We start from the raw sequence: 24,922 nt of genomic DNA on the forward strand, positions 1-24,922 counted from the left end.
TGTTATACACCAGGACTCTTGTAGGAGGATCTTTTTTCTTCCTGGGGGTTGGGTTTTCTTTTCATTGGTTTATTGTCAAAAGTGTGATCTGGCAATTTCAGTGGTTATTTGCCTTTAAAACATTTTAAAGGAAATTTTTCCGTAGGTGGTCAGAATCATGGGAAAAGAAAACCTATGATAGGTGATAGTGATTTATTGTAATTGTGGAGTTGATTCTCAGGTAGCATCAAATGAAATATCTGTGTGCACAGGTACCTTCAGTTTCCCTATGTTTAGAAGTCTTTTATCTGAGGTGATGGAGATGTTAATCTCTTCGGTTCCTTATGAAGCAAAAGGGGTTTTTTTTGTTGTTGTTTTTGTATTTTGTTTTTAAAGAAAGAGTCCTGGACTGCAAACCAATTCCGTGTATTTTACAAGTTCCTCCATGTGATCCTGGGGCACACTTAAAGGTTGAGAGCCAATGATCACAGTGTTCACAGTGCATGTGTAGGTTATAGACTGATGGAATTTCCATCGGGGTAATACTAGCCCCAGAGGAGCTGTGTGTTCTCTTCTATAAATGGAATAATAGTAATATAGTAAGAATATGTACCTTGTCTTGGAGAGCTGTTGTGAGAGTAAGTTAGTACATGTGAAGCAGTGAGAACAATGCCTGGTACATGGAAAATACTTAATGATGTTAGAGGTAGTACAGCATTGGAGGTCTATATTTGTGTCAAAAAGAAAAGACTTGCTTAAATTCAATCTTAAAAAGGCAAAGACTATCCTATCTAAAGGACAAAGTCAGTCTGTTAGATTTTGGTTTTTATATTTAATTGTTCTTTAAACTTTGAGAAATCTCTTAAAAGATTGACTTGATTATTATTTTTTTCCATTCACCTGGACATAGTGTCTATCTGCAGTGCCTAGAATAGTCTGAGACTATTGTGTTTGCCCAATAAATATTTAAGTAAAGAAATGAATGAATAATTGAAATTGAGTTTTACCCATGGCCTTTTACTGCCCACCAGCTGTGTGACTTTGGCCAGTATTCTTAATTTCTTGGGGCCTCAGTTTCCTTATATTGAAATGAAGTTGTTGAAGTAGGTGGTTTCTAAGGATTTCTCAACCTCCAAATTTCAGTGGTCCCCTACTATAGTTTTAACACTTTTTTGTTGAAGGATAAAAGATGAATAAAGATAATTTTTTATAGACTAGTCCAATTAGGTATCGCTGCTTTAAGCAGCATTACTTAATGGCTACTTTTATCATGTTTGATTTTATTTAGGGAAATCATTACTGTGCACCAGTAGATAATTTCAAAGGGAGCAGTTTGATAAAAGGGGGGGGGGAAAGCAGGGTCTTGGATTTTGAGAGACTTAATTTGAATCCCTGATCTCTTCTACATCATTATTTTCCAATCTTTTTGTGTGGGAGGGTCCTTAAAAGAAAAAACAACAAAAATACCTTAGTGAAATATAATTGCACACAGAAAAGTACATGTGTCATAAGTGGATAGAGTGATAAATGGATACACCTGTGTAACCAGCGGTCCCCAGAGGTTCCCTTTTACTATACCTACCTCTCTGTAGTCACTTCTATTCCTCTCCCCCTAAAGGTAACCATTATCCTGACTTTTTTATTGACTTTATTGGGATGACATTGGTTAATAAAAGTATATAGGTTTTGGGTGTGCAGCTCTACAATACATCATCTGTACGTTGTATTGTGTGTTCACCACCCAAAGTCAAGTCTCCTTCTAATTATCTTGACTTCTAATAGTATAGATTAACTTTGCTTGTTTTTGTACTTGATATCATTGTAACCATTCAGTTTGTAGTCTTGTATCTGACTTTTTGCACTCACTATCATGTTTGTGAAATTCATCTGTGTTAACTTAGTATAGCTGTAGATTGTTCATTTTCATTGCTCTGTAGTACTTCTTTGTGTGACTGTATCACATTTATTCATTCTCTTGTCGAAGGCTGTCTCAGCTGTTTCCAGCCTTGGGCTATTATGTATAGTGTCTCTGTGAATATTCTCTTGTCTCTGGTGAACAATAGATGCATTTCTGTTAGCTGTGTACGATACCAAGGAGTAAAGTTGCTGGGCCAGGAAATGACTTCTTTCCTCCTTTAAGTGTCAGGCACATTTAACAGACCCCCTACATGACAGCTCTTTTAAATATTAGCTTGAAAAGAATACATGACAGGAATTGCCCATTAATTTAGTTCATCTTAAGTGAATTCATATTTTGTAAATCACTATAACACCTACATGTATTTGAAAAGTTAAGATAACATCATTAGGTTGGGAATCAGGGTAACTGCTTAGAGCTGTGTAACCTCTCTTAGCTTCCATTTCTTCGTTTACCACACTTCATCTGGATTTCCACATTATAAAATGGGGATAGAAATCCTCATCTCAGAAAGTCGTTTTGAGGATTTGGTTTTTTAATTTGTAAAAGTACTTAATACAGTGCCTGACAGTGTCATTAGTACACAATAAATACTAATTCACCTGTCCATCCTTTGTCATAGTACCAAACTGATGTAATTGCAGCAGATACTGGTTAAACACATTGTAAACTTATTTATATATCTCAGCCTCCCCAGACTTTAACAATCTTTACAGACGTGGTTTCTAAATCTATCATGTTAGTACTGGCTTCTTTATTGGACCTTTCATTTTTCAATTTGAACTAATTTAGCCTGCTCCCTTTCCCACCAACTTTTCCTTCTGACTTCCCAATTTCTTTTAAATAGTACCAACTTTCTTTCAAGTACCCAACTTGGTTTCTAGAATGTCAGAGTGGCAGGAATACCACAAGTCACTTAGTTTAGTAGGTGCACACATGCATTTATTCTTTCTGCAGATGATTATAGTTTCTTTACTGTGAATTGGCACTCTGAGAATACAAAGATAAGACATGTTTTCTGCCTGTAAGCAGTTTACAGCCTAGTGGGAGAGACAGACAAATAAATCATTACATTAGTGATATTGTGTGACTGTATGTACAGGGTACTATGGGAGCAACTCTTTCTGCGGGTGGGGCTGGGAGATAAAACTTGAGTTTCAGAGTTAGCCAAGATAAAGGGAATAGCAGTGTGAATACCCAGAAGTAAGATTAGTGAAGGAGTGGTAATGATAATAGCTAACATGTATTGAGTATATATTCTCATGTCTTAACCTGTATAATATTTAGCATAGCAGAATGAAGGATCAAGGGTACAATGGAGTGGAGGGTTTGGTAGCAAGAAAGCCTAGACAATTGGGGCCTAAAATCCAGCTCTCTAGATTCCTGGTCCAATAGTTTTCCATCATCCAAAATTCTTTTTGAAATGTGTAATGTGTATTGGTTGAAATTAATAGACCGTTGCTTCTAGGCCCCTGACTCTAAAGCCTGGGCTCTTTAAACTGTATTTGCTGAAGTTTAGAAGTTAAGCATTTTGTAAGTTTCTTCAGACAAAAACACAAAAGAGGCATTTTAAAACAAGTTGCCCTGATCATTAGTTTTATGGTTTTATTTCACATCTCTTGAGTTTTCAAGGTGTTAAATTGAATAAAGAGATCAGCTTTTATAGTTGTCGTACTTTTTCTCTGCTCTAGATTCTTTTTCATAAGTGGGGGATCAGGAACCAACTTTTATTCATTCAGCCTAGGAATTATTCTGTTGAACTGACTTAAGTAAACACATAAGAATGCCACTGTATATTAGTTCATCTCAAGGAAGCTAACTTATAAATAGATTTTTGTCTGCCAATCACTTTATTTTCTTTTCTTGAAAAAGTCTACTTAGGAAATTTAATTAAGATTAGAGAGAGTTGCTGTGTGAGAGTAAAAAAAATTGGATGATTTTAAAGGTCTTTTTCGTCAAGCTTTGATAGAGATAACTATAGCAAGTCCTCACTTAACGTCATAGATTCTGTGGTGAAATGACATACCAAAACAAAACCAAAATTTTACTGTAGGCTAATTAATACAAACAAGAGCTAAGTCCTTGGGCATCTCATTGGAGGAACTCCTATAGTCTGTGCAGGCTAAGAATATATATATTTCTAGGAAGGCCAAAATGAATGTTCATATAGACTAGATATAGTATTTATTCTGTTGGATGATAACACACTTATTGATGTTTACTCTTTCACTTATTTTTTGTAGACATCATAATTTCCACTAACCCTTGTTTTTGTATTTGTTAGCTGTATCAGCTTGCCAATGCCTTTACTACACATTTCAGAACTCTAAATTTAAGATTAGATTCAACCAGTCAAGTTTCCAAAAAGACCATCAAAATAACCTGGTGCTCAAACTAAGCCAAATTTATACTTACTGCAGTGAGAGAGAGCATCACCATAAAGAGTTCCGTAACTGTTTCAGAAAGACGAGGTCCTGGATGGAAGTGTGTAGGGTTTTGGGGTCTGGGCTCTAGAGGTGTAAGGGCAGGTCTTTCGGTTTTTTTTTCTTTTCTTTATTGAATTTAGTGGAGTGACATTGGTTAATAAATTATGTAGGTTTCAGTTGCACAGTTCTATAATACATCATCTGTATATTCTGTGTTCATTACCCTAAGTCAGATCCCACCATTTGTTCCCTGTACTCTCTTCTGACTTTCCCTCCCACACGCCCCATCCCTCTGGTAATAATCACTGTACAGTTGTCTGAAAAAGGTGAAGGGATTAAAAAAAAGAAAGAAGAGAAGGGAAGAGAGACCCCACACAACTCATAGGTACGGACACAGACAAGGCAGGTCTTTCAATTCACAGAACATATTGACACTAGGCAAAACTTGTGATCTGATAATTTAGGACTAGTTGAGCAAGTCTTGATGAGTAAATATTTATTTTATAAGCGAGCAGGTTTGCCTAGCTGAGCAATTTAGTGTACTAAGGAGTTGGTTGAGCAGGCTATTGTTTAGTTAAATGAATCTTTTTAGAAGTTCCTAAAGCAAATAATGAAGTTATTTACTGGTTTATATCCATATCTTCTTGGACAAGAATTTCCTGGAACAAATGATAAAGTCATGTAGGTTTAAGGGCTTTAGATTCTTATTTATAATTAAGCTATGTGAATATAGAAGGTCTCAATTCTTAAAGACCTCTTTAAAGGCAGACACAAAAGATTTACTATTTTCAGCCCTGGGTGTTTTACCATTTCCTTGACCTTAATCTTCTAATTGTAGATGGAATTATGATTGCGGATCTGTGTGGCACTTTGTTTACTGACTTCAACTAGTATTTCAATATATGATTTATCCCTAAATGCATCCTAAATTTCCATTGAACTGAACTAGTCTCTTTTCCTCAAAATGGTGTTCTGTTTTTCCTTTTCCGTCTTGACTGTTTATTTCATCTTTTCAAAATTCTATTCCTCCTGCAAATTCTCCTGAGTCGTACACTCTTTTTCTTTAAACTTTCTCTTACACCTTATTTTTGTTATAGTCATTTATGTGGCTAATTCAGCCCCTTATTAGAGTCTAAGACCATGGAAAACAGAGACTATATTTTACTCTTCTTTTTAAAACTTTTTAAACAATTACTCTATTATAGCAATTTTCAACTGTTTTCATCTCATGGCACACAGGTAAACTAATTACTAAAATTCTGTGAAATACTAAAAGATAGTTTTGCTGACCTGACAAAAAAATAGGTATAATTTTGATCATTCACACCAGATAAATGATCTTGTGTTTGGCTGCTGTCATTTTTTTATTTGACAGTCCAAGGGAAAAGAGGTCAGTGCCCCTGTCTATTTGAATAGTCAGGTAGTGCGTGTTCTAAAAGTCTTGCGATGCACCAGTTGAAAAGTGCTGCTCTATTGAACTGAGTCAGGCTAAAACAGATAAATGCTCAGGAGATTCATGAATTATTTCATATTAGACTGATGTTAAAGACCTTTCATCTTTAACTTCATGGTTCCGTCTTTCCAAAGATAAAGAACACTCTAGAGAACTGTCATTTTAGGTTGCACTTTGGACAGATCATCAGACTCAAATACTATGTTCTGGAATATAACCAACTTTAACTCAGTCTTCTTACAGATGGACCTCACTGAATGTAGGAGAAGAAAAATGTTTATCAATATTTTGTACTCAAGTTCTAGCATTGACCTAAGTTTAAATACAGTAATTTATTCATAGAAAGCATTAGGGAATCAAGTTTTATGCTTTAATTTTAGGCAGTTTTCGTTTTAATTGTTTAATCTTTCACAGTGTCTTCTTTCTCTTCATAATCTGTTTTTTTTTTTTAATTTTTATTGTTATTCAATTACAGTGGTATGCCTTTTCTCCCCATCCCTCCACCCCTACCCCTCCCCAGCCTAACCCACCTCCCTCCCCCACCTCCACCCTCCCCCTTGATTTTGTCCATGTGTCCTTTATAGTAGTTCCTGTAATCCCCTTTCCCCACTGTCCCCTTGCCACTCCCCCCTGGCTATTGTTAGATTGTTCTTAACTTCAGCGTCTCTGGTTATATTTTGTTTGCTTTTTTCTTCTGTTGATTGTGTTCCAGTTAAAGGTGAGATCATATGGTGTTTGTCCCTCACCACCTGGCTTATTTCACTTAGCATAATGCTCTCCAGTCCCATCCATGCTGTTGGAAAGGGTATAAGCTGCTCCTTTCTCTGCTTTGTAGAAATCCATTGTGTAAATGTACCATAGGTTTTTGGTCCACTCATTTGCTGATGGGCACTTAGGTTGCTTCCAGTACTTGGCTATTGTAAATTGTGCTGCTTTGAACATTGGGGTGCATAGCTTCTTTTGGATTGGTGTTTCAGAGCTCTTAGGGTATAATCCCAGCAGTGGAATTGCTGGGTCAAAGGGCAGTTCCATTTTTAGTTTTCTGAGGAAATTCCATACTGTTTTCCACAGTGACCTCACCAATCTGCATTCCCACCAACAGTGCACTAGGGTTCCCTTTTCTCTGAATCCTCTCCAACATTTGTTTATTTGTGTTGGCCACTCTGACTGGTGTGAGATGGTACCTCATTGTGGTTTTAATTTGCATCTCTCTAATGGCTAGTGATGTTGAGCATCTTTTCATATGTGTCTGGGCCTTCTGTATGTCTTTCTTGGAGAAGTGTCTGTTCAAGTCCTTTGCCTATTTTTTTAATTGGGTTGTTTGTCTTCCTGGAGTGGAGTCGTGTGAGTTCTTTATATATTTTGGAGATCAGGCCCTTGTCTGAGGTTTCATTGGCAAATATGTTTTCCCATACTGTTGGTTCTCTTTGTATTTTAATGCTGTTTTCTTTAGCCATGCAGAAACTTTTTATTTTGATGAGGTCCTATTTGTTTATTCTTTCCTTTATGTCCCTTGCTTTAGCGGACGTGTCTGTGAGGATGTTGCTGCATGGAATGTCTGAGATTTTCCTGCCAGTGTTTTCCTCTAGGACTTTTATGGTGTTACAACTTATATTTAAGTCTTTTACCCACCTTAAATTTATTTTTGTGTATGGGGTAATTTGGTGATCAAGTTTCATTTTTTTGCACATGGCTGTCTGGATCTCCCAACACCATTTGTTGAAGAGGCTATTTTTTGCTCCATTTTATGCTCTTGCCTCCTTTCTCAAATATTAATTGACTGTAAAGACTTGGGTTTATTTCTGGGCTCTCTGTTCTCATAATTTGTTTTGATAAGGGTTATCGGTATGACAACAGAACAGAACATGGTATATATTTAACACTTGTATGTGACTGTCTTAATATAGATGCAATTTAGCAAGGAAGGAAAGGTCTTCCGATACTGTGGTTTAGTGGCTGCTAGGTGGGAAATTGAAAGTAATTTTTACTCATGACAAGGTACTTCTTTAGAGTTAATATTGGAAAACAGACCGTTTTATATATAGTGCCCAGCATAGGCTTTCAAAACCATCATTATATGGCATAGCTATAACTTGCCCATGTACCCTGAGAAAAAGCATTTAAAAAAAAAATCCTGTTTTCTGGCCAGTGTTTGACTCTACCACTTACCCTCTGTCTAACCCAGGGAACTGTATTTGCCACCATTCACCTGTGCAGATCCCTAAATAATAAATCCATAATGCTTGAACACAATAAATAATTATGGATAGCATTATAAAGGTTTTTTTGAGGGTGTATTTTTGAGTATTTTGTTATAGGAGGGCGAGGATTGGGGATGAGACATGATAAATCAACAGACTTACAAGTACTTTGCACTTCTGAAGGAGACTTTTAAATAAAAATTCAGAAATCTTACTGACATGTTGGGGTAGGTGGAAGTATTTATCTTTATTGTGATATGTATTTCTGACCTCTGACCACATTCTGCCTAGTAACATACATTAGACTACTGGGTGGAAATATTACCAACAGTAAAAATGCATTCTGTTGAATTGAGATTAGCTTTTTCTGCAGAGCTATTTTGGGTAAGAAAGAGTGGTTGTGAAAAATGTGATGGGAAAATGCATACTGGCAGCCTTAATGCTTTGAAAATTTCCAGTATGTATGAATTTGTTACTATGGGTTAGTTAAATAATAGTAACTCTTCAACAATATGATTCAAATTTTAGTCACCATGGTATATTTACTGTAATTGCTAAGGTACAAATTTTACTGCTAGCTCTTCAGTCTACAGGTCACTATATAAATGACAGATGAGTATCATGGTCAGTGACCAGTTATGTCACTTTTTGAAGTCTAGTGATTGCTTATTGTATGTTTTGTTATTCATAATACACAAGACCGGCAAGTGTATAGTTGTGTTGCTTCCTAGTGATAAACCCTATGTAATTTTTTTTTACAAAAATGGATAATCAAAAGTGGGAATCAGCTAACAAAGATAAAAGTGAAGCAAAGGAAGGAAAATGGTAATGCTGAAAGTGAAAGGCAAACATAAATGGGTTATGGAAGAAATAGCTGACTGTGGTAATGTTGACACTGCCACCATTTAAGAGATTTTAAATAGGTAACCAGAGAAACTTAGTGAAGGCAAACTTGTCAGTCCACATAAATGAGTAAAATGTTTGTGACCAAAAGGATAAAGATGTCCAGAGAAGTGATACAGGCAAAAATGTCAAAACTAAAGACACACTTAAAGATATTTTACCATTCTGAAAATGCAAAGAATGAAGTGATGAAAGCTCATACAGACTTAGGAAGGAGTATAACAATTTGCCAAGGCATAGGAAAGATTGCTCACTTTGTTTTGTGAGTTATACCATAAGAAGGCAAACATGTTCTAGTTACTCTTGGTAAGTTTTTAACAAATAAATGCTTAATTTTCAATGTTTCTGTTTTAAAATATAGCATATGAAATAAACAATAGTTTTGCTATTTTTAAAATTTCCCTATACATTTAAAACTGACGGTTGTTTTGACAAATTTTTTAATGTCATGGAGTAGTCATTTTCCCCACTAGTTATTAAGATTGCATTACATGGTTTTGACTTTCAATCATTTTTACTAACCTTCATTACCATGCAAAGCAAGGTCTGCTTGTATGTATTGTGGCCTGTGGTCAAATGTCTGTTACCTGAACAATCAGGCAGTGTTGTAACTAGAAAACTGCAAGTAGAAAGAATAGAGTATGAACTTTGAGACTATATGTACCTGAGTTGAACTCTGGCCCTGGCATTTTCTAAGTGTGTGGCTTTGAACAAATCTTTTGCCCTGAGTTTCCTCATCTGTAAGATAGTAGCTGCTCAATGATTCTTAAAAGGTTTTTTTGAATGGATGCTTATTTACCATTTAGCCCTGGCACTAGTAACCACTTTTTAAAGTAGCTTGCTTACTTGTATTTCTCACAGTGAAGTGTCTGATAAAACATTTTTTTCTGATGTAAACAAATAATACTGGACGGTGGCATATATAATTTGAAGTGTATAGACCCTCTCATCTTTTCTTTAGATCAGTTCCTCAAACATTATTGACACTATGGCCAGAGAGATAGGTCTTTGTTGTGGGGAGCTTTCTTTTGCATTGTAGGATGTTTAACAGCACCTTGACCCTTCCTCCTAGATACCAGTGGCATTCCCCTGAATTTGACAAGTAAAAATGACTCCATGTATTGCCAGATTTGGGGGGAGGGGAATTTCTCTAAAGTATTTTCTTAATTATTCCTCTCCTTCCTGTTTCCCTTCTTCAATGTGATCTCCCTGTTGCCAAAGTATTGGGTTGGCCAAAAAGTCTGTATGGTTTTTTTCATAAAATAAAAGACACATTTTTCATTTCACCAATAACTTTATGGATTTGGATATTTTGAGTATGTTGGCTGTCTCCCGCATGGTATAAAGTTGATTGTTCTCAATTAATGTCTCAATTTGGTCACTATCAACTTCAACTGGTCTACGTGAGAAATCTCCAGCACAAAACTTCACAGACCACTTTTGACATGTTCGATCAATCACAGCACCTTCTCCATATACTACACAAATCTCTTTTTGTGTTTTAGTTGTGTTTTTATCTTTTTTGAAATAATAAAGCATAATATAATGAAAATGTCACATATTTTCTTCCATCTTCAATATCAAAACGTCTACACAAAAATTCTCCAATTTTGATGTTTTTTAAATGCACACTGATATGACAGCTGTCACAATACAGTCTAACAAAATTGTTTCTAATGAAGTTAAAGACAACCAAACATTACTAGAGCCATCTTAGGAAAAAACCAAATGAACTTTTTGGCCAACACACGGATAGTTTCTAAATGCAAATTTAATAACACTGTGCTTGCCCCAACCTCATATCATTTAAATGCTCACCTTTGCCTACAGGATGAAACCTAAAGCACCTTAACATCAATATCAAAAGCCTTTAAGGAGCTGGTTCCTACCTAATTCCATCTTCATTCCTCCACCCTTCTGTTTGTTTGGTTTTTTTTTTTAAACATTGGAATAATTTAAAATACCCAGATCTTAAACATATAGCAAAATGACATTGACCATCAAAAAATCAAGATTCATATGATTTCCATCACTTCAGAAACTTCCATCATGCCCTTTTTGAGCCTATAACCTCTGTCCATCCCAACCCCAATTCTCTGAGAGTACCACTATTCCGACTTCTACTGGTATGGATTTGTTTTGCTTGTTGCTGAATTTAATATGGGATCATACAATACATACTCTTTATGATTGGCTTCTTTCACTCGGCATGTTTTCCGTACTTACCCATACTGTTTGTATGTCAGTAGTTTTAAAAAATTATAGAGTAGCATTTCTTTATATTAACACATCATACTTGTTTATCTGTTTTCTTGTTGATAGACAGTTGGGTTGTTTTTGGTTTTAACTATTACGAATAATGCTGCTATGGACCTCTTTACCTTTTTGGAATTATTTTCTTGTAGTAAAATACATAACAAAATTTGCCATTCTGATTTTTTTTAAGTGTACAGTTTTGTGGCACTAATTACATTCACAGTGTTGTGCAACCATTACCGCTATTTTCAAAATTTTTCATCACGCAAACAGAAGCACTCCACCTATTAAGAAATAACTCTCCATTTCCTCCTTCTCTCCTCCAAGCTCTTGGTAACTTCTAATGTACTTTCTGTCTCTATGAATTTACCTTTCCTTGATATTTCATATTAGTAGAATTATACAGTATTTGCCCTTTAGTGTGTGGCACATTTTACTGAGCATCATATTCTAGAGGTCATCCATCTGGTAGCATATATTAGAACTTTATTCCTTTTTATGGCTGAGTTATATTCTGTTGTGTGGTTATGCCACATGGTGTTTGTCCGCCTGTTTATGGGCATTTGGGTTGTTTTGTCCTTACCTAATAGAGTTTCACATCACATTTATTTCTTGCTGCATCCATGCTAAACTATATATTATTTGTGTCATGCCTTTCCTTTCCTCTGTGCTTTTGGATTCTTGGTATTTACCTTTACCTGTCATTCCTTTCCCCTATCATGTTTGACTCTTGAATGGATTTTCCAGGGCTTGGTTCAGAAATTAACCTTTCTAGAAAACTTGCCAACAGTGCCAGACTTAACTGTTTTTCTCACATCTATTTCCAGTAGACCTTTTTTCATACGGTTCACCAGCTCATTGCTGTTGTTATTTACTTACATGTATGTCCAGTCCACCAGGTTGTGATACCTACTTTAATGTTCACAGTCCCTAGTCTGTCATTAGAATAATAAGTACCATCATTTATTTGTTGCTTTCTTAGTCCTAGGCCCTATCATAGTTTCTTTTTATATTATCTTTGATCCTTAAAACAATCTGCAGTGTAGGAACAGTATTGTAAAATCATTTTACAGATAAGGAAACTGGTACTAAGAGAGATTGTATGTAATCTTTCAAGCATTACAGAATTTATCAGTAGTCAAGGTTTATCTGGCTTCAGACTCACTCTTAATTTCTATATGGCAAGTTACCTTTTCTTAAAAAATGTGTGATTAAATGGATAAACAGTGTTTTGGTCCCTAGCTGGTGTTTGACTCAGACTATCTATCCTATATTTTGAATGTACTTTTGGTTTCTTTCAACAAACATGTCTTAGCACTGCTGAAAACACAAAAGCTGTTGTGGGGTTTTTTGTGTGTTTTTTTGTGCCAATAGCAATGTCATTGTTCCTCTTCCTCCCTATGGTTGGGAAGTTGAACCATTCATCTCTCTTTCCTGTAGACTTGGTTAGTGGTGAGTGCCTGCTGAGTGAGGCTCCCTATCATTTTTCTTTATCTAAGTCTGTAATTTAAGGTTAAGTGTGTAAAATGCCCTTTCTTTTGCTAGTGAAGCTGGCTTACCTTTTCTTATCAACAGCCCTCTATGGATCCAAATGCATTTAGCCTGGTATTCAGAATTAACTGATTGTAAATAATCCTAGTGATTTTTCAAACTGTGCAATTTAGCCAGGTGTTATGATAATACAGGAAACGTTTAACTGTGGTTTTGTTTTATGTGCTTATTTGTAGTTCTGTGGAAAAATGCTGACATAATTTGTTTGAGAATCAAGATTGAATTTTTTTTGTTTATTTGTGAAAAATCAAGTACATGTTGAACTTGAGCTATTTTATGTTTTATATATAAATTTATATTTTATATTGTAAAATCAGTCTGCTAATCATTTCAAGCTGTTGTCTATTTTTCAGTTTTCATATAATTGCTATTTTAATGGAACTTTATTTTTTTGTTTAATTGGGCATAGTCCTTTTTAATTTTTTGTTAAAAATCTTTTAAAGCATTAATTAATTTAGCCACTGTGTAACTATATAAAATACTGCTGTTCTGTGTGCTGTGGGTAAGAAGACAGACACTTAAAATCTAGTTTAAGAAATGATATACTAAAAATGTAAAATTCTGTTAAACTAAATAAAACAGTATAAGTCAATAAAATAAGCTGTAATTAGAGATTATATTAGTTGTCCAGTGAGGGGTACAGATTTTAAGTGCCAAAAAAGTTCAAAAGAGGAGGCAGTTGCTGTGGGTTAGGTAGGGCATACATTCTCTGGTGAAAATTGCTTCTTGTTGCCAGGAATGAGAAACTCTGTAAGTAATACAATGCTTTGTAGCCCTCCAAAGAGCCATAGCACATAAACAGGTACACAGTATATCTGTGTTGTTAAAATTTCATGGGGAAGCACCAACCTGCAAACCAAGGGGTCGCTGGTTCAATTCCTGGTCAGGGCACATGCTTGGGTTATAGGCCAGGTAGGTCCCCAGTAGGGGGCATGCAAGAGGCAACCACACATTGATGTCTCTCTCCCTCTCTTTTCTCCTTTCCTCCCCTTTTCTCTAAAAATAAATAAATAAAATCTTGGAAGAAATCTAAAAATGCTAGGGGGAGGGGGAGTTGCAAACATGAAAGAAAGGTTGGGAACAACTAAGCTGGAATTTTAAACAAGAATATGAATGGGATTGTGCATTGAAAGACAACTAAGTTTTAAGTAAGTAAAGAAGGGGGGACATTTTATTGATAAGAATGTGGGGAAGTAAGTTCAAGATAGTTTTCTTGGAGAACATAATTTTTAAAAAATTGAGATTGGATGTGTAACATGTCTCACATGCAGCTTGTTAGCCTCTAACTATCTTGCAAAGTGAAGGGTAGAAAAATAAAATCTTAGAATTTCTTTCTATGTATGTGCAATTGGGTATTGTAGCAGGTTACTATTACCTCTGCATGTTTATCCTTACCAGTTTGTTTCTGATTGGAGGTGGAGGGTCAGTCCATTTCTTCCTGCAGTCATGTTAGTACTATTTATCTAGTGGACTCTTAGTTAGATAGGAAATTACAGTTCTCTCATGCTGTCATTAGTCATTGAGTTACAGAATCACAGAATTTTAGAGAATGGAGAAGACTATAGAGATTGTGTAGTTTAAACTCCTCCTTTTAGATAGAATAAGACAATTGAGGCTCAGAAAGGTTGAGAGACCTGTGGAAAGATTGATATTAATGGTAGAACCAAGCTTACTACTTGGGTCTCCTGACTTCTATCTAGTCCATTGCCCTTATCACAAATACCATTGTGTCCAAACTAATTTGAGGCTTGATCTGGAAACAGAAATCTTAATTTTATCCTTTAAGGTCTAACCAGATTGACATTTCTTCCTTCATTTTCTTAGACAAATTGATCACTTCCTCAATAATGTGGACAGACTTCTTTTTTTACAGTACCAGTTTTACCCTTGGGCAACCTATTTAACCTCTTTGCCTAATGTTTTTAATATGTTAAATTAGATAAGAATACTAACCTAGCAAGGTGTTGGTCAGGGTTAAGGTAGATGGCCTGTATAAAGCCCTTTCTTTTGTGCTTGGCATATTTTTTATTTTTTATTTTTAGAGAGGGGAAGGGAGGGAGAAAGAGAGGGAGAGAAACATCAATGTGTGGTTGCCTCTTGTGCATCTGCTACTGGGGACTTGGTCTACAACCCAGGCATGTGCCCTAGACTGGGAATCGAACCAGCTACCCTTTGGTTTGCAGGCTGGCACTCAATCCACTGAGCCACACCAGCCAGGGCTGTGCTTGGCATATTGTAAGAATTTAGTAAATGTTTTTTTTCTCCTTTTCCCCTAGAGCACTTGCTACATTGTACTACAATTATTTATTTTATACGTACCAGGTGGGGTGCTTGGAAATTTTCAACTCAGTATTTCCTCAACTTTATCTACTTAATATGTGGTTTATGAATATAATTCTTAAAACAAAAAACAAATCATTTAAGCTACTCTAGGAATTTGCTACTGAACCAAACATAGGAATGCTGTTGTTATAGTTCATTTGTCTGTCAGAGTAAACTTGAGTAACTATTCTTCATTTTTAATACTCATGATTCTATAATGAACAGACTTCCTGTATTTTTACTTGTCTCAGGCCTTGTTTTGACCTTAAGAGAATTTCATTATAATTCTTCAAGGACATTGTATTGATTGTATTTCCTTGGCTCCTGGTCTCCGTCACTAACTGTTTCTGTGATTACCTTGCAGAACTCTGAGGAACATGAGTGTAATGATGAAGCTTCTCAGGAAGAGGAGGGGTTTATGGGAATGTCCCCTCTCTTACAAGCCCATCATGCTATGGAAAGAATGGAGGAGTTTGTTTGTAAGGTAAGATGGCAGTTTCTTGTCTTTTTCATGCTATATGATCAGCGCTTCCCAGACAGAAACCTTTAAAGGAGAGTGATAGTACCTTACCCTTAGGTTTGCTTTGGGAATAATCTGTGGGAAAATGGAGACAAAAGCAGTTTCTTGACTTTAACCCTGTTCAAGGCATAATAACGTTTGCCTGTGCAGCAGCCATGATCACATTTTGGGAAAACTAGAACTTCCAACTGGGAAACAAGTCTTTCCTGATAATAGGTTATTGATAGTTTATACCAGACAGGATGAAACAATATTGGGGGTGGTGGATGCCTGGAGATACGAAAATGCCACCTCTAGTCCCTTGAATCTATTCTGCTGTTGACTGTGATGACAGGTTTGGTACTCTTTCTAGGGATTCTATGGGTCTTCAAACTACTCTTTAGATAGGAATTGCCTGATTTTTATATATGTCTGTTGTTTTCAATTTAGCTGATACATTATTCTCTGTCTCTAAAGTTTTTCTTCCAATTCCTTTTCTGATCCATTAGGACCTGTTGTGCAGATATTTTTTCCCCTAAAATGGTAACTGGAATTGTGGTTGCTTGCTTAGATAAAATAGGGAAGGACATTTGTAAATTTATAACCACTTGATTAATCTGATCGATTAGGTCCCTGGCAGGTATGATTTAAAGTCAACATAAGTCTGGGTGTATATGTGTATGTAAATTCCTTTACTAAAGATTTCTGGAAAAAACTTTTTTTTCATGTAGAGAGAAATTTTTGTGCTCAGCTTTTTCATGGGTTTTATGAAACCAATGCTTTTCATGCACATGGTCATAGATCCTGAAAACTAAACTTAGGTTTTTATACATTCGCAATGACTAGAAATAATTGGGGCCAGTTGACTTATATTACTGTACTTTGGACCAGAGGATAAGAAGAAAACATAATCTGAATATAGAAATCCCTTCCAAGATGAAGGGATTGTTGGAAAGTGGTGGGGGAGGGGTATAAACATTTATGGGTCTACTTAAAACGCAGGGCATTTTAATCAGTGTTTGAAAATTGGTGAAGAAAAAGTCAAGCAAAATAATTGATCCATTCTGGTGATTGCTGACTCTGGAGAATTAACACAGAAGGATAAAAAAGATATATTTTGTTTTTCAAAAAGCAAGTTTGGGATTCAGTCCTCAAAGTTGAGTATTTAGCCCTGACCTGTGTGCCTCAGTTTGTTGGGCATTGTCCTGCAGTGCACAGGTTTGCTGGTTCGATTCCTGATAAGGGCACATACCTGGGTTGTGGGTTCCTGGGTTGGGGCATAAACAAGAGGCAACTGACTGGTGTTTCTCCCTCATGTTGATGTTTCTCCCTCACATTGATGTTTCTCTCCCTGTCTCCCCCTCCTTTACCCTCTCTCTGAAAATACATAAATAAAATCCTTTTTTAAAAAAAAGTTGATTAAAAAAAAAGTCGAGAATTTATTCTCTGGGCCATTAAGGATTTTCAATGTTGACATATCAGTGGGGTACTGTAGCTAACTTCATTGACTTTTTTTGTTCTCTTTCTGAACTATGAACAAAGAATATAGCAAATACTCAATAAAACTTTCCATTTAACAGCTAATTGGAGAATAAATAGAGCATTTTTGCTACAAACTGCTTACTGAAGAAAAATGAGTGGAGCACAGAAATAGATAAACCATTTGCTTATCATCCCCTTGCATTTGTATATGAGAGCAGCAAGAGACGCTTCCTCTTACATGGTGTTCTCCAGAGCTGCTCCACCCTGCTATAGTGGTGCAACTGGCTGTTCTTGAAAACCAGCCATGTCCAGGAACACAATGATTCTGTTTTTTGGATTGGAAGCAAGTAAATGGAGACAGTTTAAAATGAAATGTCCTGTGGCCTTGCTGGTTGTACTTTCCCTTCTGGAAAAGCTTTTCTTATAGGAATAGGAGAAATAAAATCATTTTAGTCTTTATATAATGTCCAAGTTTGATCTTGATCTCTTTTATTTCAGCCTTCAGTTGCTGCGATTTTACCAGCATAGCCTGGCCCATGTGGAAATAGGTATATAGTGGGTAGTTTTTGATTTTTTTTAAAATTCCCTTTTGTGCACTCTGTGGTTTAATATAAACCCACTGGGCCATTGCTAAGTTTGATTTAGGTGGTGTCTTTGTGAAGCTTATAAACACGTCTTCATCTAAGCTGTGATCCTATTTTTTTTTCCCCCAGGCAGTAAAAGAGGATACCTGTTTGGGTTGGCATTTGGCTCAACTCCAAGTTGAGAATGAGGGTGCAGGGTCTGTTGAATATAACACTAATTGCAGTATAATTAGAAAATACAGCTCCCTGGCTCAGTTTTTAGACCACTAGAATGTTTGTATAGAAACAATGGGGGGAAATCACTCATTACATGCACTTATAACTAGTAAGAAACTCAACATATTCCTTCTGACTATAAAAAGGGAGCATTTGACTATTTTCTCTCTGTGTGGCAACACAATAGCACTTTTCATATGGTCACAGTAGAGCTCTTTGCCTTGAGTTGTAAGGATTGATGTCTGTCTTCCTCTCCCTCTTAGGAAATAAAATTCTCCCAAAGTAAAACAGAGTAGCAGCATCTTGTAAGGTTAATCCCAACAATAATAGTCTTTTAACAACTTCAAATTAGATAAAAGAAATTTGTTGTCTTAGTGTGTGTCTCTCACTTTCTCTTTATAAAGTCCTACGGAAGCTACAGCTACTTTCATAAGTGGTGGTAATATTAACAGTACAAAAAAACTCTAGATTAGCCCTGACCAGTGTGGCTCAGTTGGTTGGGTGTTGTCCCATAAAGTCAAAGGTCACCAGTTTGATTCCCAGTCAGGGCACGTGCCTGGGTTGCGGGTTTGGTTCCCAGTTGGGATGTGCATGAGAGGCAACCAATCAGTGTCTCACATTGATGTTTCTCTCCCTAAAAATAAATAAATAAATATATTATAAAAACCCTTCAGATTAGTCTTTTGGTATTATTTTATTTTTTATTGTATATTAGGAACAAGCATTGAATAGCCAAATTAGCACCAGTAACCACAGGGCCATTTCTATTAAATTTAGTCCTCACTTTTTCTGGAGTTACACAAGAGGATCAGTTCTTTAATATGTGTCATTTAGGAAGGATTAAGGAGAGCAGAAACAGGACAATGTGGAGTGGAAGGAATGGGCACAGTAGCTGGCAACTAAGTGGTAATCTTTCTGCGTAGTTGAGAGAGACTCAAGTTTTCACGGCCCAGCCATGTTATTTGTCACAAGAACCCTGAGGGGAGCAGGTGGAATCATTGCCCGAAGCTAAAGCCTAAAGGTAGACCATGTGCCTGGCATTTATTTTCTTAACATCTGTTGGGCTAGCAGAAGCAAGTTTAGGAATAAGTGATCCTTGTGGTGTGAGCTCTCTGGGAGACGTTAAAAGAAACAGAGCAGAGGTTGACAGACTTTTTAAGGAGGAGATACCAAAACTTCTGATCCCTTTTCCTTTACAGTCTGATGGGGGAAGGACAGTGAGGAAAAGGGAGAAGGGGGGTGGAGTGTGAAGGGGCTTGAAAGGCAGTTAAGGCTTAACTTCTTTGTCATCTCTCTAGCATGAGGAGGCTGGATTCATTACTAATTCTTAGAAAGGTGGTAGCCTCTGGGGAAGGTTAGGATTAATACCATCTTTGGGGTGAATGTTGGTGTTTGTTAACTCATTTATGAAGTGCTTTGGGCCATTTCATTTGATCCTCATAACTTCCTTATGAAGTAATCAAAGCACTATTATCTTTATTTTATAAATGAAGAAACTGAGGCCTGGCAGTTTTGTGAGTAAAGCTTGTTCAATTAATTAATGGCAGACATCCAAGATTTTCTGACTTCTATATTCTTTCTTTTCTACTTCATTGTATTTGCTTGATAGGAAGAGAAGAGAGAGTAAAAGGAGGAAGACACATTTCAGCAAAAGACAAAAAAGTATGATTCTTTATAGTTCTTTTTTCACCAACAGGACTCCTAAGTATAAAAATGGTCATATTTAATATCACAGGGATTATTCAGAGGTAAAGTCTGTTGTGGAGGATCGAGGGAGTCTGTGTGAGTGGGACTTTTGACCCCTCACCTACTTTAGCCAGATGGAAACAGAGTGTGAAGCAACTCTTTAGAGCATGTTCTGTCACTGCATTTACCTCTTCCCTTTTCTAAGAAAAGCCCCTCCCCCTATTTAAAAAATATTTTTGTCAAACTTTGTTTTAAAAACTCAGAATATAGGATATTAGGCATTTTGAATGTGTTTGTCTTTCTAAAAATAAGGTTTTTTCTCATAAGAAAATGTAAGAGATTATTATTTGGGACCAGTGTTGCTAAAGTGACAAAACTCCAAAAGTAGTTGATAATATTTTTCTTCCAGGTATGGGAAGGTCGATGGCGAGTAATCCCCCATGATGTCCTGCCAGACTGGCTCAAGGACAATGACTTCCTTTTACATGGACACCGGCCTCCTATGCCTTCTTTCCGGGCCTGTTTCAAGAGCATTTTCAGAATACACACAGAGACAGGCAACATCTGGACACATCTCTTAGGTATGCAATATCAGTGGGGTAATGAATTGCTGATTCTTTGTTTTATTTTATTTTTTTAATATATTTATTGATTATGCTATTACAGTTGTCCCATTTCCCCCCTTCACTCCATCCTGCCCACCCCCACCCTCCCACATTCCCCCCCTATAGTTCATGTCCATGGGTCATACATATGAGTTCTTTGGCTTCTACATTTCCTGTACTACTCTTACCCTCCCCCTGTCTATTTTCTACCTACCATTTATGCTACTTATTCTCTGTACCTTACCCCCCTCTCTCCCCCTCCCAGTCTCCTATTGATAACCCTTCATGTGATCTCCATTTCTGTGGTTCTGTTCCTGCTCTAGTTGTTTGCTTAGTTTGCTTTTGTTTTTGTTTTAGGTGTGGTTGTTAATAACTGTGAGTTTGCTGTCATTTTTACTGTTCATATTTTTTATCTTCTTTTTCTTAGATAAAGCCCTTTAACATGTCATATAATAAGGGCTTGGTGATGATGAACTCCTTTCACTTGACCTTATCTGAGAAGCACTTTATCTTCCCTTCCATTCTAAATGATAGCTTTGCTGGATACAGTAATCTTGGATGTAGGTCCTTGCCTTTCATGACTTGGAGTACTTCTTTCCAGCCCCTTCTTGCCTGTAAGGTCTCTTTGGAGAAATCAGCTGACAGTCTTATGGGAACTCCTTTGTAGGTAACTGTGTCCTTTTCTCTTGCTGCTTCTAAGATTCTCTCCTTATCTTTCATCTTGGGTAATGTAATGATGATGTGCCTTGGTGTGTTCCTCCTTGGGTCCAGCTTCTTTGGGACTCTCTGAGCTTCCTGGACTTCCTGGAAGTCTATTTCCTTTGCCAGATTAAGGAAGTTCTCCTTCATTATTTGTTCAAATAAGTTTTCCATTTTTTGGTCTTCCTCTTCTCCTTCTGGCACCCCTATAATTCAGATGTTGGAACGTTTCAAGATGTCCTGGAGGTTCCTAAGCTTCTCCTCATTTTTCCGAGTTCTTGTTTCTTCATTCTTTTCTGGTTGGATGTTTCTTTCTTCCTTCTGGTCCACACCACTGATTTGAGTCTTAGTTTCCTTCCCATCACTATTGGTTCCCTGTACATTTTCCTTTGTTTCTCCTAGCATAGCCTTCATTTTTTCATCTAATTTTCGACCAAATTCAACCAATTCTGTGAGCATCCTAATTACCAGTGTTTTGAACTGTGCATCTGATAGGTTGGCTCTCTGTTCGCTGCTCAGTTGAATTATTTCTGGAGCTTTGATCTGTTCTTTCATTTGGGCCTTTTTTTTTTTTTTTTTGGTCTCAGCGCACCTGTTACATAAAGGGGCGGAGTCTTAGGTGTTCACCAGGGTGGGGTAGCACTGGTTGCTGTGCTGTGACACTGTACGTGGGGGAGGGGCCGAGAGGGAGCAATGGCACCAGCTCCACTCTCTGCTGGATTTCAGTTACTCCCTCTGCTATCCACAATCAAACTGGGCCCCTCTGGTGCTAATTCCCGCGTGGGCGGGCTTGTGCATGCTCTAGGCCCCTGTGGGTCTCTCCAATGACCTCTCCTGTGAGGCTGGAAGTTCCTCCTGCTGCCACCTCAACCCCCACAGGTGTTTTCAATCAGAGGATTGAGGCTTTATTTCCCCGAGCTGGAGCCCTGGTTACACAGTCTGTTTCCCTCCCCTGCCGTTCCTCCCTGTTTATCTATGTGCGAGTGTGGGGCTGCAGGGTCTGCTAGCTGTCGCACTGCCTGCCCTGTTGGTTCCACAATCCGCCACCTCTCTGGGTCCAGCCGCGTTGCCGCAAGTCCTCCACCCCCACTGCCTGTCTCTGCCCCTCCTGCTGGTCTGGATGAATGTTTCTTCTTTATCTCCTTGGTTGTCGGACTTCTGTGCAGCTCGATTTTCTGTCAGTTCTGGTTGTTTTTTGTTTTTAAATTGTTGTTGTCCTTCTTTTGGTTGTGTGAGGAGGCGCAGTGTGTCTACCTACGCCTCCATCTTGGTTTTCTGATTCTTTATTTTTTTAATTTTTTATTTATTTGATGCTAAGGATGGAACATAAAAAATGTATTTGGGATTTGCCATTTTGTTTTCTGGATTTGTAATGATGCTGTTTCTCACTGATTTGCTCTGTGGTTTGCACTATGATTTTCATGTAGCCATTATATTTTTCTCTACTGATTTTTTTAATTGTATTTTTTCCGTTACCATTTACCTCTTCTACACCCCCCCTCCCATCACCGCATTTTTGTCCATGTCCATGAGTCCTTTTTCTTTTTAGCTTGATCCGTCCACCACTACTGGATTTCTAGACAGTGTTTGAACCAGACCAAGAAAAAGGTTCTGTACAAAATGTGAAAAAATGTTTTTTGAATACTAAGAGGAAGGTAGTTATTTATTAGAAATAAGCTGGCTTTTCAAAGTATTTACTTAGAATATTCACAATTAAATTTCAGCTTTGCTTGAAGTAGAATGTAATGTGTAGTATTTTCCCCATCATGATTGTATATAAAGAAAGAATACAATGGGGGAAAAATATCTTTTTTAAAAAAAATTATTTTATTGTTGTTCAATTACAGTTGTCTGCATTTTCTCCGCACCCCTCTACCCCACCCCAGCCAAGCCCACCTCCCTCCCCTGCTTCCACCCTCCCCCTTGGTTTTGTCCATCTGTCCTTGTATTAGTTCCTGAAAACCCTTCTCCCCACTATCCCCTCCCCTGTCCCCTCTGGCTATTGTTGGATTGTTCTTAACTTCAATGTCTCTGGTTATATTTTGTTTGCTTTTTTCTTCCATTGATTATGTTTCAATTAAAGATCATATGGCATTTGTCCCTCACCGCCTGGCTTATTTCACTTAAGTGAAGAATATCTTCTTAATAAATGATGTTAGGAATAACTGAGTGGCTACATGTAAAAGAATAAAGTTGGAACCCTACCTTACAACATATGCAAAAATTAACTCAAAATGGATGAACGACCTAATCATACAAACTAAAACTATAAAATCATTAGGAGAAAACATAGATGTATCTCTTTTTGTGACCTTGGATTAGGTGACAGTCTCTTAGAATTGACACCAGAAGCATATTCAACCAAAGAAAAAAATGGCTAAATTGGACTTAATCAAAATTAAAAGCTTGTATGTCAAAAGAAATTATCAAGAAAGGAAAAGGTAATCCACAGAATAGAAAATATTTGCAAAATGCATATCTGATTAAGGTCTCCTAAAGCAGGGGCCCCCAAACTCTGTGCTGCAGATGTGTACCTGTCAGTGGCCTGTTAGGAACTGGGCTGCACAGCAGGAGGTGAGTGGCAGGTGAGCATAATTTTGCTCACACTACCACCTGAGCTCTGCTTCCTGTCTCTGCAACACCCTCCCACCCCTCACCTGCCATCTCTGGAAAAATTGTCTTTCATGAAACTGGTCCCCCATGCCAGAAAGATTGGGGACTGTTGTACTAGTAAAGAACTCTTACAAGTAAACAATAAAAAGACAGCCCAGTTTAAAAAATGAGTACAGTACCTGAATAGTCATTTCTTCAAAGATCTACACATGGCTGATAAACATGAAAGGATGCTCAACATCATTAGTCATTTTGGAAAATACTTTGAGAAATGCAATGAAATACCATGCCAGACTCACTAGAATGGCTGTAAACAAGAAAATGGAAAATAACGAGTCTTGGCAAGGATGTGGAAAATTAGAACTCGCATATATTGCTTGTGGGAATATAAAATGGCGCAGCCCTATGGGAAACAGTCTGGTAGTTCTTCAGATACTTAAACAGGGTCACCCTCAGTTCTACTCCTTAGGGTTATACTTAAGACAATTGAAAATGGAAACATGTTCACACAGAATGAGTACACAAGTGTTCTTAGCAACGTTATTCATAATAGTTAAAAAATGGAAACAACTCAAAATCTTTCAGGTGGTGAATGGTTAAATAAAACATGGTATATCCATACAATGAACTATTACTTGATATTGATACAAGCGACAACATGAGTGAGGCTTGAAAACATGCTAAATGGAAGAGGCCACATGTTACATGATCCATGTATATTAAATGTCTAGAATGGGAAGTTTAGAGACAAAGTAGGTTAGTGGTTGACTGGAGTGGGGATTGGGGAATGGGATATGACTGTAACAGGTATAGGCCTTCTTTTCGGGGTGATGGAAATGTTCTGGAATTTAATAATAGTGATGATTTCACAACCTTGTGAAATCCAAGGGGGACACATTCGAAGGCCCACACTGGATGCCTAAAACCACAGATAGAACTGAACCCCATATATGCTATGTATTTTTCTATATATGCACACTTATGATAAGTTTAATTTATAAATTAGGTATATTAGGAGATTAATAACAATAAAATAGAACTGTTATAAAAATATACTGTAATAAAAAGTTGTGTGAAGGTGGTGTCTGTGTGAATATGGAATCAGACGCATCAACAGACCTGATGACCAAGATGGCTCCTAAGGGACAACCAGGTGGGAGAGTGGAAGCATATACACGCTGGGCAAAGGGATGCTTCACTGCCTGGGCAGGATGGCCTGAGATTTCATCATGCTACTCAGAATGGTGTGCAATTCAATTTACGGATTGTTTATTTCTGGATTTTTTTAATTTAATATTTTCAGACCACTGTTGACTCTGGGTAACTGAACTACAGAAACTACTGTATACTAAATAGTTTCTGGCCTTACCCCATTTGACTTGCATTTCTTAACACATTTCTTTTCTACCGTGTCCCCATGTTCCTTCCTTGCTAGTGTAGTGAGAACAGAACAGAGTATAAAGTCAAGTTTGTTGCTGATGTCTAACTCCAGGGTAAATGTTTTATTAGATGGAACAAACAGAATCACT

General features: G+C 37.1%; 1 protein-coding gene across 1 annotated transcript in view; it reads left to right on the forward strand.

Moving 5' to 3' along the window:
* The window catches only part of ADIPOR2 (adiponectin receptor 2), a 94,247-nt gene that overhangs the window by 60,147 nt on the left and 9,178 nt on the right, over positions 1-24,922 (forward strand). Inside the window, exons 3-4 of the mRNA XM_024565709.3 lie at positions 15,374-15,493; positions 19,886-20,057. Coding sequence (XP_024421477.1) covers positions 15,374-15,493; positions 19,886-20,057 — 292 coding nt within the window. The remainder of the gene's footprint in view (positions 1-15,373; positions 15,494-19,885; positions 20,058-24,922) is intronic.

Source organism: Desmodus rotundus, chromosome 3, assembly GCF_022682495.2.
Source record: "Desmodus rotundus isolate HL8 chromosome 3, HLdesRot8A.1, whole genome shotgun sequence".
Taxonomy (NCBI): Eukaryota; Metazoa; Chordata; class Mammalia; order Chiroptera; family Phyllostomidae; genus Desmodus; species Desmodus rotundus.